We start from the raw sequence: 17,864 nt of genomic DNA, 5'->3' as shown, positions 1-17,864 counted from the left end.
CTATGCGAACTTGACCGCACCCTCTTCCCCCGCGCTGCCGGGCCTGACGTCACAAGGCACCCAGCCGCCGGCGCCCCGCGGTGCTCACTCCGATCCCCGACCGGTCGCCGCTGCTTTCTGGGCGCTCACCGCCGGGCGCGCGCGTGCCCGCCCGCCTGCGTCCCTCCCCGTCCCCGTCCCCGTCCCTGCCAGCAAAGCGCCGCTGAAGATGGCGAGCCCGGCGCCCGGGGAGTGCGGCGCGCAAGGATGCCCAGCTCCGGCTGCGGAGGAACAGGCACCGCGGCCCGGGGCTCCCGGGGAGGAGGCTGCACCGGAGGCAGAGCAGGCAGACGCGGGGCCGCAGGTGGAGGAGGCCGCGGGCAAGGTGGCCGCCGCCCTGACCTGGCTGCTCGGGGAGCCCGTGCTGTGGCTGGGCTGCCGCGCGGACGAGCTCCTGAGCTGGAAGAGGCCGCTGCGCAGCCTGCTCGCCTTCCTGGGTGCCAACCTGCTGTTCTGGTGAGTGCTGAGGCTGGATGGGGGCGCCCCGGAGGGCAGGTGACCTTGGGGCGCCCGGGGCCGGATGTGGCCTGGCTGGGGTGAGCTGGGCGCTGCGGGGGAAGTGGCAGCTCCGTCCCACTTGTTCGGTCACCTGTCTGAAACAGGTAGTAACCCACTTCAACTTTTCTCCAGACGCACTTCCCTGTGAATGGCTGTCACCCTGGCTGCAGGTGTCCACCCTCCAAGGGGAGGTGATGGTCGGCTGGCCCACGTGTTCCTGTATCTAGGGATGTCCCAGAGCTCTTGAAAACTTCGGCTCTGGTATTGTCAACTCGCAGGTCCTTTGACCTGTGTTTCCAGGCATATCTGGGCCAGTTTAGTCTCTACACTGCTGCCCTTCCTCAGCCACCTAAGAAGGGCAGTGAATGAGTTGTTTTCCTTCCCCTGGAGGGTAGGGTTTACTGTCTTTGCTCCCTGATGAGAAAGCAGGAGGTAAACAAACAGGTGGATTAGGCACATCGCCCTGCCCCCGGGTTGCTCAGCGGGGTGGGGGTGGGGACGGTAGTAATTTCAGGCGAAATTACTCCAGAGGGACTGGACAGGAATGCTCTTTGAATAGCCCCCAATCAACAGGTTTGCCTCACCAGAAAGTGTTCTGCGTAGGTAAGCACTAGGCGGTATCTGGCTCCATTCCCCCGTCCCCAAGGATGTGCCCTGTCATCTGGTACTAGCTTTCAGAGGGCAGAGAAAAACCTCCTTTGTCTGTTGATTGTTTTCATAACAAACATGACCCTCGCAGTGCAGAATAAGCACTTTCACTAACAGATACCTATTTACAGGACATAGATTTCTGAACCCCAAAGTTGGGAAATAAATGCACGAGAGAGACGTAGCCTGTCATTTTTCTAGATTAACTTGAGCAATGTGAAGGGTTTTCTTTAGATCCCTGCTAGTCTTGGTTTGCTCTGAAAACGAGCTGTGTCTTGTTGCTGTCTGTGGATGTTAATTAACTTTGGGCCTCTCAGCTATTGCTGCTTCTGGAGTTTATCCCAAGTCTCCATCCTGTTGTAAAGTTACCTGAGCCCTTAAATAAAGAGGTTATATTATGTTGATCGAGGCTGAGACAGGAAGCCAAGTCTTAGGGCCATGTCTCACTTAGTTACCAATAAGCAGCATGTTTTAAATTTTATTTAGATAAGAACAGCACAGTTCCAAAGTTTGAAGGTACAAAAATGTAAACACTTTGAAAATATTTTCCCTTTGAAAATCTTTTCCCTTTGAAAAATCTCTTTCCCACGCCCATCCCCAGCTCCCCAGCTTCCTCCCAGAGGCCACCAGGGCTGCTAGTTCTCTGTACCATTTTTTGTTTTTTTCAGACAGTGCCTGTTAAAGCAGAAGCACTGTGTTCTGTGCAGACTGTTGGCTGGCATAGTAAAGATTCCTCATCTAAGGGCGGGTGCCTTGTTGATTACTTCCTTGCTTTTCCAATGTATAGAATTCCTTTGTAAGATGCTCAGAGTATTGAGCCTCCTAAGGAGGCTCAGATGGAGTTCCCCAGCACTTGGCATTTTTAGTGTGATAGCTCAGTCTTGTACATGTGTCACTTGGTATATAATGAAGACATTTTAGGGGATGAATCCCACCAGTGTGACCGTTGGGGGGTCAGAGGGCATGTGCCCTTGTCATTTGAATGGCTGTCACTGTATTGTCATTGGGGTTCTACCAGACTATTTGCCCATCAACAGTGTGACTGACTGCTTGCACTGCTATATATATACTCTTGCCAAGGAGATCCTGAAAAACGTTTTAATCTTGTAAATCTAGTAGGTGGAAAGGGCACTTTGGTATGGTTTTAAATTTGTGTTTGTCTGAGACTGTTTTCCTTGTGTTCAAGGCCACTGTAATTATCTGTTCTCTGCACGGCCTGTTTACCTATTACAGCTCTGGTCTGTTCGCTGTTGACATTGAACTTCTTCTTATTGACTTACAGAAGTTCTTTTTATAAGATAAATTTTAGCATAATAATGTAACGTGTTGCAAACATTATTCCTAAGATGTGTTCTTGTGTGTATGTGTGTTGCAGGTCTACATCTATGTGAGTGCATGTAGGTGAGCTAGAGGCCCCCTAAAGTCTCTCAGTAACCCTAGAGCTCATCAATAGGACTGGATTGGCTGGTCCATGACCTCTAACCCTTCCATGTTGAAGTTATAGATACATGGATCTCTCCTGGCTTTTGTAGGGCTGGGGATCTGAATTCATGTCCTTATGCTATGTGGCAGCCACATTCTTGACTGAGCCACCTCTTTAGCCTCCCTAAGACATATTCTTTAAGAGCAATGTTTGAACTAATGTTTTTGAATAGGTAATTAAAAGGTATATTTGATATTTTTCATATTAGTATTGTCTCCCATCCATTTTATTTACCACTCTGAGAGAAAAACAAATAGTGGACAGGCTCTGAGCCTCCTTAGAATGTCTTATTATTTCTGTTTGCAGTAGCTGAATTCCGTGCATGCATTTCCTCTGACAGACAGCCACCCTGCTCTCTGAATTCTGAAGCACTTGTTGCTTTTGTGTTACAGTCCATTGGACTTTATAATCCCTTTATTAATGACAGAACTTGTTTTGAAATCTTCCTTATTTGTAGCTCTGGGGCTAAAATATAATTTTAAAGTTTAAAATAAAAAAGCCAATTTATTTCTTCTCAAATGATCTTTATTTCCAGTCCCATTTTCCTTCCTTCCTCCCTCACTTCCTCTCTCCCCTTTTTTTAAAAAACAGGTTATTACTCTGTTATTCAAACTGGTCTCAAACTCATGACAATCCTCCTGCTTCAACTTCCTAAGTGCTAAGACTAAAGGTTATAGATGACCTCATTTGGTTCTTAATATTCTGTGTCCTGAGAAGGCGAAAGCTTGTGTTTTCTGTGAGGAAAACAAAGAAGTCATTATGTTAAAATATAATGTGCTGTAGAATGAGACCCGGTCTCAAAAACAAAAAAGAAAAACCCACATCCCGACATAAGCAGTGGGAATGCTTTATTTACCATTGCTTCTCTTCCATTCTTGCGGAAGGTAACTTTGTAAATATATCATTTGCATGACTTAATATCTGGTACTAATAATTACTTTCAGCATTTTAAATTTGACCCTGAAATTTTGTCTTTGCCTGACCACGATCTGTAAAATTAGTGCTGTGCATTGGAAAACCGGGATCGAAACAGGTCCTGGGGAGCTGGATTGTCTCCAACTGGAGAGAGTGCATTCAGCAGGCATATGGAAGGCTCTAGGAAGGATCTGGGACAGAGTCACTGTGGATGGGAGAGGCTGCTCTGTTTTAATGGATTGTGCTTCACCTGGACCTTGATGGACAGGAGTAGATGTTGGATTTGGACGACTGTCTAACTGTACAGAATACACCGAATGAAAGACTGGGATCTTTTTTGTTTCCTTGTTTGTTTTTCAAGACAGAATTTTCTCTGTTTATGTAGATCTGGCTGTCCTGGAACTCCTTACATAGACTAGGCTGGCCTCGAACTCAGAGATCTGGTGGCCTCTACCTCTCAAGTGCTGGTATTAAAGGCATGCACCACCACTGCAGGAAAAGAGCCACATCTTAAAGATATACTTAATATTTTATCTACAACTCAATACAGAAGAGAAAAGTACCAATGGGACAAAATGTAGATGAGGTTGGCTAGGTGCTGTGGGGACAGATTTGGAGTACAGGGCTTGCCAGAAGCACCATGTTTAGTGCTTACATTAAGTTTTTCTATGATTAAGAAGGACAGAAAAAATGCTCTGTGAAACATGCAAAAATATTAAAAATGGATAAAAAAATTTGTGTTTATTTATTCCCACCATGGACAACTACATAGCTGTGGAGCTAAGCAATGGGTACAGGTAACAGTGCAGACGAATTTTACAAGTGTCCTTTGAGATCAAAGAAGCACAAAGTGACACGCACAATGGTCCAGTCTTACTATGTTCCAGACTGACTTAATTTACAGTTCTAAGATGTGTGAAAGTAAACCAGCCTGAGCTAAGGACACACATGTAGGAGATAAAACCATAGGCAGCATTCTTCAGTTGGACACACGTACATATTCTTACATATGACATACTTAGGAAAAAGGCTAACGTGAAGAAGTGCCAGTCGTATCGTGGAAAGGTATGATTAGGTGTAGTCTGAATATAATGCCAGTCTCCAGAATCAAAGTTTCTACAGGGAAAGTTTCCAGGCCACAGTTCAGTAGGCCTGGAACTGCGCAAGGCTTCAGAATGCACTGTCTTACATTTAACTTACAAGGAATGCGTTTTCAAAATTTGTTTCCTTAATTTTTAAAATAGCTAATATAACCTCACAATTCCAAAGATTAAAGAGCAGGAAAGGGTAAGCATTTTAGAAATCTTTCCCATGCCAGGCACCCAACCTTCTCACAAGGGCAGCTCATGGTAGTTTTAAACACAGCTGGAAGTGAACCAATGAACAGAAATGACAATTTTCTTTTTAAAAGATTTGCATTTGAGTTTCTAAGTGTGCGTGTGGGTTGTATGTGCCTGCAAGTGTCTGTGGAGGCCAGAGGTCACTGGATGCCCTGGCCCTGGAGTTACAGGAGGTTGGGAGTCATCTGAGGTCTGTTCTGGGCTTTGAACTCAGGTCCTCTTCAAGAGCAACCCATGCTCTTAACCGCTGAGCCATCTCTCCAGCTGGGTACTTTTGTTTTTAAGAATCAACTTTTTGTGGTTTATTTACACTAAAAAGTAGATGTTGTATGTACATAGTTAAATGTGTGTGGGTGTTATGTGTGTGTGTCTGTAGATACATATATATCTGACCACAATGACAAGATTTAAATTAGCCTCTCAGCTGTGTCTTAGTTACTTCTCTTTCTGTGACAAACACCATGACCAAGGCGATTTATGAAAAGAACAGTTAGTTTGGGGCTCACAGGTCCATGACTGTCATGGCAGGGAGCATGGCAGCAGGCAGGCAGGCAACAAGGCCACGCCTCCTAACCCTCCCGAAGCAGTCCCACCAGCGTTGGACAGGGCATTTTTAGATGAACCTATGGGGCCATTCTCACCCCAGCAATGTACAAGGGCACTTTTGGTCTGCTTCCTGTCAGTCATGTCTGTCTGCTTTAACCTGATGTCTGGTCTCTTTTCTAAAGTCCCACACAGTGGTATCACATGGCATGCTGCCTTCCGTGTCTCATTAAACCAAAGCCTGAATCAAGTTTTAAGTTTCCTTCCCTCTATGTACATCAGTTATTTTTCATTATTATTATTATTATTATTATTATTATTATTTTATTATTAAGTGCTATGCTACTTTGGAGGAGTAAGTCACGATTGATTTATCCATTTGCAAGCTGATAGTCACATAAAGAATTTGCATGTGTGCCTATTATTATTTCCTGTTTTTAGAGTTATTGGAAAGCTTCAGGTACAGCTGGGTGTGTGTGCAGCTTTCCTTTTGGGTAAAGGGAAGTGGTAGGTGGTATTATTCTGGATTTTGTGATAGACTCATGATGGTCGCCCTGGATCAGGAAGGAATGGAACAAAATGCCCATCTTCCAGGTCTCCTTGCTGGACATGATTCTGAAATATAATAACTTTTGATGCAGTGCCTCATTTGAGTCACATGCTTCTACAGCTTAAAAAGGTGCTCTGATCAAGCTTTGAACTCACTGTTGGTGACCATGATATCTAAAAGTCTGTATGGAGGAGTTTTCCTTCATGTCTAGGGTTATGTGACTGTACCTCCTCCTACCTGTGGAACTATTAAAGAGCAGTAAATTGGTGTTCTTGAGGTGGCTACACAGGGGTACACCTGGCAGGGGTCCTTGGACCCCTTCTCTTCTCTGCTCTGATGGTTCCTCCAGCTTGCAGTGGAGCAGGGCCTGGGGAGAGTGAGCATGGAATAGCAGCAGTATTTCCTGCCAGTCAGTCATGCAGAAACCCAGGCCTATCCCAAGCCTATGGAACCAGAATCTCTGGAGTTAGGATGGAGATGCCCAGGTCTCTCCAGCTCTCCAGGTGACTCGGCACACTTATGTTTGAGAACTTTCTGGAGATGTGTACCCTCTTCTCCATAAGATACCATTTCTATTGCCGGATGACTCTGGCTAGTATCTATCCTTACCTTGATTTATGGTTGCATCTTATATCTGAAGTCACCAGCATCCAAGTCTCGCCTGTAATAGTCAGAAAACTACAGTTTTGGTGGCTCATCAAAATTTAGTGATTATAATTATTATAAAAAATGTTCACATTAGCACTTTATTTACATCTTATTTATTATATGTATTATCTTCATTTTATACAAAAGGAAACTAAGGCCCTTTGAAGTGAACAGAACTCCAAAGGATGGCTTCCCTGTGCACTGCTCAGTAGAGTATTTGCCATAGGATGGCTTCCCTGTGCACTGCTCAGTAGAGTATTTGCCATGAGGGCAATGATTCTGCACCGGCCTTGGGCATTACAGTGACCAGTCGGTTCTTGGGGAGCTACTGAGCACCTGAAATGTGGCAGAACAATGGTTCTCAACTTGTGGGTCATGACCCCTTGGGATTGAACGACCCTTGAATGACCCTTTTACAGGGGTCAACTAAGGCCATTGGAAAATACGGACATTTACAAGTCTTTTTTAAATAAAATTATTGTTATGAAATAGCAATGAAATAATTTTATGGCTGTGAGTCGCCACAATGTGAGGAACTGTATTAAAGTGTAGCGTTAGGAAGATTGAGAACCACAGTGCTGGAGTGGCTCAGAGCTCTTCTTACATGTAGTGTGTCATCCCCCTCATTGACCCTCCCCACCACACGGTGTGTGTATCCTTCCAGTCACTGTGAGATTGTCTGTGGAGGTCACAAGTCCACGCTGGGTGTCTTCCTCCCTTGTTATCTATCTTGGTTCTTTTTTTTTTTTTTTTTTTTTGGTTTTTCGAGACAGAGTTTCTCTGTGGCTTTGGAGCCTGTCCTGGAACTAGCTCTTGTAGACCAGGCTGGCCTCGAACACAGAGATCCGCCTGCCTCCCGAGTGCTGGGATTAAAGGCGTGCGCCACCCCCCCCCCCCCCCCCCCCCGGCTCCTATCTTGGTTCTTGAGGCAGGGTCTCTCACTGAAGCTGCAGCTTGCCATTTTAGTTAGACTGACTGTTGCTGAGTCCCTAGGATCTGCTCTGCTCGTCTCTGTCCTCTAGTGCTGGGCTACAGGCAGACACCACCTGTGGATGCTGGGGATCTGAACTCAGCTCCTCATGCTTGTCCAGCAAGCACTTTACCCACGGAGCCATCTCTCCAGCCCCTTGATTGATGTATTTTTTTATAAATGTACTTTTAATTATGTTTAGTTTAAATGTAAAGTGTCCCATTGGCTGGTGGCCATCCTGTTAGACACACAGTTCTTGGTGATTTCATAGGTTCAGTATTTTCTACTCCATTGCTGTAAAAGAATATCATGAGACAATGTGGGCCATATCTTCCAATATTGCAGCATTACAGTTAGTGATTTCAGAACCATATGAAGACACCGTTGTTTGGAGGTTGTTGTTTTGGGATCAGTAGGGATTATTTTTCAGTTTATTAATGGTCCAGTCCAGATTCCTCGCTCATTTCTTGTGATTGGTTTGAGTAGGAAATGTTCCCCATAGTCTCAGACATTTGAATATTTGGTCTCCAATTGATGGCCTTGTTTGAGAGACTTAGGAGATGGACCTTGTGGGACGAGGTACGTCACTCAGGGCTGGCTTTGAGAGTTCAGAGATTTGTGCCATTTTCAAGTTTGCCCGCTCTGCTTGTCCTCAGACTCTGTGAGTTCTCAGCTTGCCACCCCTGCTGCAATGTCTTCACCCCGCTACTGGAGACACTAAGCCATGGGACATATGCACATAAACTCTTCCATGGCTTGCCTTGCCTGTGCTGTTTCATTGCAGCAATAGAAAGACATCATCCCATTTCTGTTTGACCCGGGTTAGCAGAAGACACAGCTGAGCATATATTCAGTCTGGTGCTGCGTCCAGGGATATGGCTGAAGACCAAGGATTCTACCTGCCCCTAGGAGCTTCCCTTCTGCTGGGGAAGGCATGGATGGTTCATCGAGTTGAGCCAAACAGTATACCCTGGTTTTGAGTTGCATGCCACAGTCTCCAGGACTTTCCAGCTTAGGGAAAGTGCAGATCCTGGGTAGTTTGGCAATGCTGGTGAAAACCTGGTGTAGCGTGTTGAATGGGTTTAAAGGAAACAGTTTGATTATAAAAGTGAGGGTAATGCCAAGACCTTTTGACATAGGATAAACCAGGAATAAAGAAGACGTGAGCTCTAGGTACTCTCAGACTAGGGAGACTTATCTGACTCATCGGGAGGATGGAACTGGGGGGAGTGGGAGTGTAATATGGGATACTGAAACCAGCTGAGGATCTGAAAGGCAGATGACCAGAAGGCTGTGATGGGTCTAGGTGCACTAGATAATCTTCCTCTAGCCCCAGTAGGGTGGTGCTGACTTGCAAGGGCCTTCAAAGTAAAAAGGACTCAGTCCATTAAAAGCAGCTCTAGTCCTTTGGATACCGAGGCTTCAGCAAATGTTTCTTGAGCAAGGGCCTCCTGGTGGACACGGTGGGTCTTTGTGACATTTTCTCTCAGTCTCAGTCCTCAGTACCAGCTAAAGCAGGGCTGATCTCAGCAGATCAATGCCTATGCTTAAAACCAGTCGGTTTTTCCTCTGTGCTGTAGCAGAACCCCGGCGCCACCTCTTCAGGCAATGTCAGTGATTTTTGCAGAGATTTAAGTAATCACTTTCCCTCAGCTCCATTGGGCATGTTTGCCGTTTTATCTTGTTCTGTGCGTGAATGTTCTCAGGCTGCCCCAGTTGCTCCAAATGAGTACAAGTAAATGGGGTGTGTCATTATTCCTGCTCCTGGGAACAGAAAGATGCCGGAGACACAGTCTAATCCCTGGGTTGGGGACGGGAAGAGGAACGAGTTAGTGTCTATGGATATGACAGGTTCTGCTGTGTGTGTTAAATGGCCACAAAGGAGCCAGGAAGAGGCAGCAGGGATTTTTTTTTTTAGGCAATGAATAGATGCTATGCTTTTACAGTGTGCCCTAAAAATACCCATGTTGGAAATGTAATGCTCAAATTTGTTTTAATGGGATTTGGAAGTAGAAGCTTTAAGTGGTGGTAATTAGGGCCAGGTGAGTTCATAAGGCAAGGCCCCAGGAAGGGAGAGTTCAGAGCTGGCGTGCTTGCTCTGTCTCCCCATGTGATGCCCCCGCCTTGTTATGCAGCAGCAAGAGGTTGACCGGGTGATGACGTCATGTTCCTGGGCTTCCTGGCCACCAGAGGCATAGCCAAGCAGTATTTTATTCTTCAAAATTTCTCCTATGGGTGTTCAGTTAGAGCAACAAAATAGACCAAGGCAAGAGAGTATTGGGGCGGGGTGGTGGGCACGGGTTGATCAGTTTGTAAAAAATTCAGTTAAACTGATATGCATTGATTATTATATTTTGCTTGCTGAGTTGATTTATGGAAACAGACACACAGAAGCAATCATGAATTTCTTCCTATAGAGAAAGACAGAGATAGAGAGAGGGGAGGTGGTTTTATGTGCTGGTTAGAAAGGAAAAGTTTGGGATGGCAGTTTCTGAAGAGGCTATCACTGGACTTTGTGTTATCCTCACTCCTGTTCTTACCTCGGAGCACTGAGCCTAGCTGCTGTAGCACACACACACACACACACACACACACACACACACACACACGCTAGCTTACTCTACTATACTGCCTGACTCCACATCCAGCCCTTTTAAAACTTTGATATAAGAACTCCATTAGTTGCCCAGACTAGCCTTGAACTTGTGACCCTCCCACCTTAGCCTCCTAACTAGCTTGGATTAAAGCCTTGTGCCACCAGGCCTGGCATATCTTTCCTCCTCTACAGGAGAAAAACTGTTTCTGTGGCTTCGAACTTGATGTTGCAATCCTTCCAGATTCTGCTATCAGCTTTCTGTTCAGTCTTCCATAGGAAGGAGAGGAGCAAGAGCCAGGAAGACGGGATTGGCTAGCACACCACTGGAGCGCTCTTGGTGGGAGGGCTGAAAGGAGGTGGTTTAGTGTGGGTAGGGAGGAGGACGCAGATCCAGGCAAAAGTGAGGGTAAAATCTGGGAGGGCTGACTCACTGGGCAGGTGGGAAGTGACTCAGGTGACCCCAGTATGTGAGAAGTGGCCGGGCATGTTAAAATTCGTTTGAGGGTCATTGAGGGTCCACCAGGTTAGGGTTTTGGAGAAGAGGGGTGCTGTTCAGTTTTGGGGATTTTGAGTTTAGCGGGCTCCTGACTTTCCAGCCAGGTTACTCACAGAGGTGGCTCTGGGGTCAGATCCACAGACTCATGGCCAGGGTTTGGGCTGAGGGGAAGTGCATAGCTGGACATGTTGTTCAGGGTGGGTGACATTGTTGGGGACCGTTTGCTGGGAATGATGAGGGGGGAGGTGCTGAGGAAGCTAGTGTTACCAAGTTTAATGATTCAGGGCATCTTGTGAACAGGAACATTGTGTGGTAGGTAGGTAGTCCTAGGCTTAAGTTGCTCCGGAGAAGCCAGCAGAAGAAAGCACTGAGGAGAGTGGGCACTTGCCTGTGATTGACATCCTTGGCCTGTTCAGCATCCCTTTCCACAAAGAGCCGAGGATGCCAGACCCCACTGGAAGGGGGGTAGGGATCTCTCCCTCATTTTATCCCTCCTTGCTACAGTGGCATGGCTTCCCTGTGTGATTCAATGTCAGACCAGCTCACAACTTACTTGGTCACTAGGGAGTTCCAGTGGCCTAAGAAATCTTTCCCTCTGAATGAGCATGTCCTTCCTAGTTTATACACCCATCATCCGACATGAAGAGCTGGGGCTTTAGGAAAGCCAACCGGTCACTGAAGGAAGAGCTTTGGTGAGTGGCAATAGTGCCCCTATGAAAGAGGCCCTAGGGAGCTCATTCTCTTCTTCCTCATGTGGGGACAGGGCAGGAAGGCATAACTCACAAACCAGGAGGTGAGCCTCAGCCAGAGCTGCATCTGCTGATGCTTTCATCTGTGAGGTCCCAGCCCCCATGAATACATTTGCGGTTTACAGGCTGCAGGGTTTGTGGCTGTCTCTGCTTAGCAGCCCGAACCAAGACTCTGATTCAGTGCTCACTTTCACACGTCAAGAGTGGCATGATCCGTGTCCCTGCCGCCTTTCTGTGGGTGCTAGCACTCTGCTCCGTGGCCTTCTCTGTTGATTCTGCAAATGTCTGGGCAGGTGCTCTGAAACATGGCTGAGCTTGTGGAGAAGGGACCCACGGACGGGCAAGGTCGATGATGGCCTGTGAGGTGTGGACCTGAAGGGGCTGGGTTAGCAGGTGTCATTTCCTCCGGCACTGAGAACAAGGTAGAGACAGGTGTGCCTGCAGCTGGCATAGGAGGCAGACCATGGCATCTGAGCTCTCCCTGAGGGAGAAGGTGGCATCTCATGAGGCAGAGGAAGAGGAGTCAGGCAGAGGAAGAGGAGTCGGGCTGAGGTACCAGCAGAAACCTCAGTGGGTACCTCAGCCTGAATGGGGAACGTATCATCACGGTGCAAATGAGCGGGACGATGGGGACATGGATGACACTTTTTTTTGGCTTTATGTATATTATGTCATTTCCTCTGATCATATTTTGGGTCAAATTCTGGGTCTTCCTCTTTGTCTCTTTTGATTATTTTTTCCCCAGTGTGTATCTCAATGGAACAGCATTAAATGTATAGTATTTTGGTAACTTTTGTGTTAGATTAGTAGTGAGCATAGTGTAGGGAATTTCTCATCATAAAAGATAAGCAAGTCCGTGGTATACCTACAGATCATGGCAGACACTTTGGGTCTTTGGATATTTGGGGATTCCGCCCCATGTTTCTTGGTCCTGTTGGTCTTAGTTTATTTGGAGAGACTGGGGGGAAGGTAGGACTGCCCAAGTGTAAACATGCTGAACACAGACTGCTCGCTGCCACTCTCCTGGCGGGGACTCCAGAGATGAGCATCTTCAGTGATTTTCAGAACTGACAGCGTTTTGATTTTATCACAGTCAAGGCTGAGACAGTCCCTCTACATAAACATATAGAACAAAATGAAGTATGATTAGGACCATTTTAGAGGTTGTCAGAAAATCTGTCTTAATCCCTAGCCCAGTTTCATTATTTTTTTTAAATGAATCCCAAGTCCCCAGTTTAAACAAGTTAAATGTTCTAACATAATCCAGTCCCTGAACATACTACATTAATAGGAATGGGCTAAAGCATGGTGGTAGGGAAATAGGAGAAATCGTTGTTTGGAGTAACTAAATCGTTAGCTACATTTTCTATAAAAGTGGAAAACTCTCCACAGGAAACACAGCAGTCGGTGACACGGGATAACCGGGGGTCTGTTCCGAGAGGTTTCTCACAGTGCTTTCCTGGTGGCATGAGTTAGGAGCTGAAGCCAGGGTGAAGCTGTGTGGTGACCCCTCAGCATGGGGAATGCTGGGAAGTGGCGATCCCTCAGCGCGGGGAATGCTGGGAACACCTTGGATCCATCACACTTTTGTTTCTGAATTGGGTTTTGGTTGCTGAGTGTCCAGAAAACCTTAACTATTGCCAGGTTTTTCAGGACCCTCGCATTCAGTCACACAGCCCCCAGTTTAAGGGATCTTAGAAGGCAAAGTCAGCTCCCTCCTCCAGTGGAAACCTAGTTGTCTCGTGCATAGCTTGCTATTCCTGTCAAGTGTTTAGGGAAGGAAATTGAGTTTCTCCTAGCACCCACAGGGACTTCCTTCCCATAGGGACCCCAACTCCCATAGGGACTCCCGCAGAGGTTCCCCCTCCCTCACAGAAGCCCCACCCTCGCAGAGGTTCCCCCTCCCCCACAGAAGCCCCACCCCATGGAGAAGGTCCCCCTCCCCCACAGAAGCTCCCACCCCTGTGGAGGGCCTCACCCCCACAGAGGCAACCGCTTCAGGCATCAATTATCCGGGCTGGGTTCTATATTTTGTGTTGTCCAGTGACCCAGTTTCATCATATTTCACTTCCTTTCTGTGTTTGCCCTTTTGAGCCAGAATTAGATTTTTGTATACAGGTAACGTGTCCTGTGGACTCTAGCTGGTCCAGATGCCTTCGTGGCTCAGGGCGGTAGGGTGGGGGTGTTTGGGATGCAGGCTTGGGTGACTGAGTTTGCGGAAGTGAACACTGCCTTTGAGGAAGATGTTTGGAACACCGTGGGTGGGGTTGCACTGCTGGGCTACTGGGCAGGTGTTTTCATTGACAGGGCACAGAGGATGTTGGGAGATGTTTATCAGTTCACCCTTCACTGGGCCAAGTCATGGGGTTGTTATTAGCTTCCTCAAAACGTCTGTCTCCTGCTTCAAGGCTCTGCCAGTGTCTCCATCTCCCATGCCCAGCCTCTTCTCTGTCATTAGGCTTCAGAGTCAGTCCCCAGTCAAGTTGTTTCTGGACACCGGATGGAGGGCTTGCCTCTTACGTTTATGTATTTCTATTGTTAAAGCAAAATGCCCACACCTGGGTATTTATAAAGAATGGTATTTTTTTAAAGATTTTTTTTTTTGAGATAGAGTTTTACTATGTAGCCATGGGTAGCTTGGAACTCACTATGTAGAACGGGTTAATCTTAAACTCACAGAGATCCACCTGCCTCAGCCTCCTGAGTGCTGGGATGAAATGTGTGAACCACCGTGGCTGACAAAATTATGGATTTATTGATTTACATTCTGGAGTCTGGGATGTCCAGGAACATGGTGCCCCTCTCTGACAAATTTTGTTGTCCTCTATCAGAATATGGTAAGAGGGAGAAAGGCAAGCAAAAGAAGGGGGGGGCGAAGGGGCCACATGTAGTTTTATAGCAAACCCAGGCCTGTGATAACCAACTACTCCCCAGATAGCAACATTAATCTTTTCACTAGGGTGGAGCCCTTGGCCTAAATCAGTTCTGTTGCTCCGTCTCTCAATACCGTTGCCCCGGGAATTTAACTGCCAGCATATGAACGTTGAGGTACACATTTGAACAATAGCGTCTATGAGTTTTTTCCTTCCTTCCTTTCCTTTCTTCCTTTATTTTTTTATTTGCAAACGGAAAAATTATTTACGATGGTGATATGTGATTTGCTACTAAACTAAGTTACCCAAAAGCATTTTTAAAATAGAATTTGAATAATAAATGCTTCAGAAATTAGCTTGGTAAAGTTGTTTGAAGTTAATTTAAAATCATATTTTAATAACCTAGGTAACTATGAGTCTGGAGAAGCACTTCATTTAAATTACAATATGTAAAACCCAGCATTCATCAGAATTAAAGATTTATGAATAAATAGCAGTGAGGTTCTTGCCTGTGGTGTGTTAAGTTCATGAGTGGAGCACATGGCAGATAGGACATAGAACTTGTCGCACTGAAAGGGAAATTTGATGGCCCTTACCCGGCTCAGAGGGCTGTCCATCCTGTAGCACTGAGAAGCCTTGCCTGTGCTCAGACCTAGCACAGAAGACTGTAAACGATGATTTCCTGTACTCTGCCTAGAGGCTGGGCTAACGGATGCCCATATTTTCTTTGAAGTTTTTTTTTTTTTTCCAATCAAATACAATTTGGGAAAACATACATCCTTTCTTAGGGCTTCATTGGCCTTAGTTGCTCATTTCATACTTTATTCCTGTAAATATATAATAACCTTTAAAATCCTTCAATGTGTAAGTTAGAAGTGGATTTGGGGCAAGGGTGACATAGACTGGCCTGGATCTTACCCTGACCTGGTGGAGGTCCCCCTGCTCCAGCCTCTGAACATCTGGGAATTTCAATTCCAGCCGTGCTTCTGTTCTTTTTTTGGTTTTTCGAGACAGGGTATCCCTGTGGCTTTGGCGCCTGTCCTGGAACTAGCTCTTGTAGACCAGGCTGGTCTCGAACTCACAGAGATCCGCCTGCCTCTGCCTCCCAAGTGCTGGGATTAAAGGCGTGCGCCACCACCACCTGGCCCATGCTTCTGTTCTTATGAGAATTCGTTAAAATCTGAGAGCATTTTATTTTATTCTCTTTGTGCTTATTTTTCTAAGTCCTAGAGACAGATTTCTAAATGCTGTGAACTTAGGTCAAAGACAAAACTGCAGTGACAGAGCTTATGATATGGGGGATAATGCATATAAAATTAAAATCCTGTTTTATGTGCATACATGCACACACACAAATACACACATGTACACCCAGACCTATACACATGACCAACCATGTGTGCATTCATGTAAATAGATGTTTATGTCTATATACAAACACACATATACATATACACGCACACACACATGCAACCCAGACACAAACACAGGTGCACACACATGTACACATGTACATACAAAACACAGACATGCAAACACACATACATATGTGTACACACAGGCACATACATGCATACACACATGTGGTTGTATTTTGTTTGTGCTCTAACAAGTAAAGCTTGCCTGCAGATTAGAGGGCGGAGTTGGCCACTAGTTAGCCATAGAAGTCTGGAGATCTGTACAGACAGACAGGAAGTGATATGGCTGGGCAGAGAGGAATAGAAGGCGGGAGGAGACAGGAGCTTGGCCCTTTTTCGTTTGAGGAGTTAACAAGACAAGAGTAGGCTGTGGCTTGCCCCTTTGTCTCTCTGACATTTCAACATTTACCCCATATCTGGCTCCAGGTTTTTATTATTAAGACCAATTAGAATTCGTGCAATACACACACACACACACACACAAGTATACATGCATTACACAGAGACACATGCACACAGACACACATCTTTTACATCGGCTAACTTCACTGGACTTGCAGTAAGCTGTGGCCATCTTCCACTGTACTTTCCCAGTCCTCCTTCCCTCAGCTGTTGCATGCTCAGCTTGCCTTAGACTTCCTAACTAGTATTCCTGTAACCTTCTTAAAATGCCATACTTGACTTAGCAGTCTAAGGGAGACCCAGCCTGAATTGGGGACCAAGAGAGAGTAGGGGGTCCCCATTTTTCTGGAAAGTAACTTAACTGCTGGTTTGTTCTAAGTTCTTTGTTTTTTTCTACATAAACTCTTCCTGCCCTGCTTCCACTGTGATTATTCATATCATAGCTTTTGGTTAAATTATTCCCAGTGGAGCTAAGTAGATGCTGTGTCTAGACTTCTCTTCTGTACACACACACACACACACACACACACACACACATACACACACCACACGCAATATACATACACACCATATACACACATACACAACACTACACACATACCACACATGCACACACACACATACACAGCATACACATACAGACACCACATATGCACACAAACACACCACACACACGCATACACACATATACACACCACACTTGCATATACACACCACACACACATGCACACACACATACACACATCACAATACATACCACCACACATGCATACACACACCACACACATGCACACACACATACACACACGACACATGCATACACACATGCACACACCACACATACACATTACACACACACCATACACATACACACACTTCACACACACACCACACACACACAAACCCACCCCCACATACACTTCTGTGATTTAATCCTATGCTTTATACATGCGGGACAAGTGTTCTACAACTGAGCTTCAATTGTGCTCCTCCTACAGATATTCCAACTTGAGGACGGTCCTGCTATGGTGCCAGAAGTCCTAGAACTCATGACATTCCTGCTTCAGCTTCCCAAGTAGCAGGGATTAGAGGCCTAGGCAGGCTTTCAACACTGAATTTCTTGATTTGTTTGTTTGTTTGTTTGTTTGAAACTTGAAAGTTTCTAGGAACTTCTGTTTCTCTTTGGTTCCTTTTCTTTCTTTTTTTTCTTGATACTTTGTCCCAACAGATGACACCTGTTTTAATTCATTGTTCTAGGTTTTATATGCAAACTCCGTCCTTCAATTACAGAATGTTTCCTTAAAACTGTGAGCTGTTTTCTGCTATTTTTATTTTATTTTGTAATTTTTTTCTTCTGGAAAATGCATTAGTCAAACGTTGGGCTTCAGTGGTTCCTTTTTTTTTCACCATTTGTCTCTGTTTATTTTTCAGTTCTTCACTGTGATTCTTTTATCTTTCAGTCACTTAAAATTTGCCATTTCCCTTTTAGTTCTAAGACATACCCCCCCCCCCCCAGTTTTTGATTTCTCCTTTTTGAATGCTCTTGATTTGTTTCTAGATTTAGGCTTTTTGGCTTTTTCTCCTTGAGAATTTCAGGGAGTTGACTTAATGTTTTCCTATGTTCGCTCAGTCTTCCAATACACAGAGTACAATACGTGTTTTGTACTTTGTTAGACAGAGGAGGTTTTCTCTAAAT

General features: G+C 45.6%; 1 protein-coding gene across 1 annotated transcript in view; it reads left to right on the top strand.

The window, feature by feature from the left end:
- The first annotated feature begins 208 nt into the window (after nucleotides 1-208).
- Retreg1 (reticulophagy regulator 1) overlaps nucleotides 209-17,864 on the top strand; it is a 129,423-nt gene continuing 111,767 nt past the window's right edge. Inside the window, exon 1 of the mRNA XM_038323853.1 lies at nucleotides 209-495. Within this exon, the coding sequence (XP_038179781.1) occupies nucleotides 209-495 (287 nt within the window). The remainder of the gene's footprint in view (nucleotides 496-17,864) is intronic.

This window comes from Arvicola amphibius, chromosome 3 (assembly GCF_903992535.2).
Source record: "Arvicola amphibius chromosome 3, mArvAmp1.2, whole genome shotgun sequence".
Taxonomy (NCBI): domain Eukaryota; kingdom Metazoa; phylum Chordata; class Mammalia; order Rodentia; family Cricetidae; genus Arvicola; species Arvicola amphibius.
The sequence above is the reverse complement of the archived record's forward strand: the minus strand, read 5'-3'. Positions and strand labels throughout refer to the sequence as shown.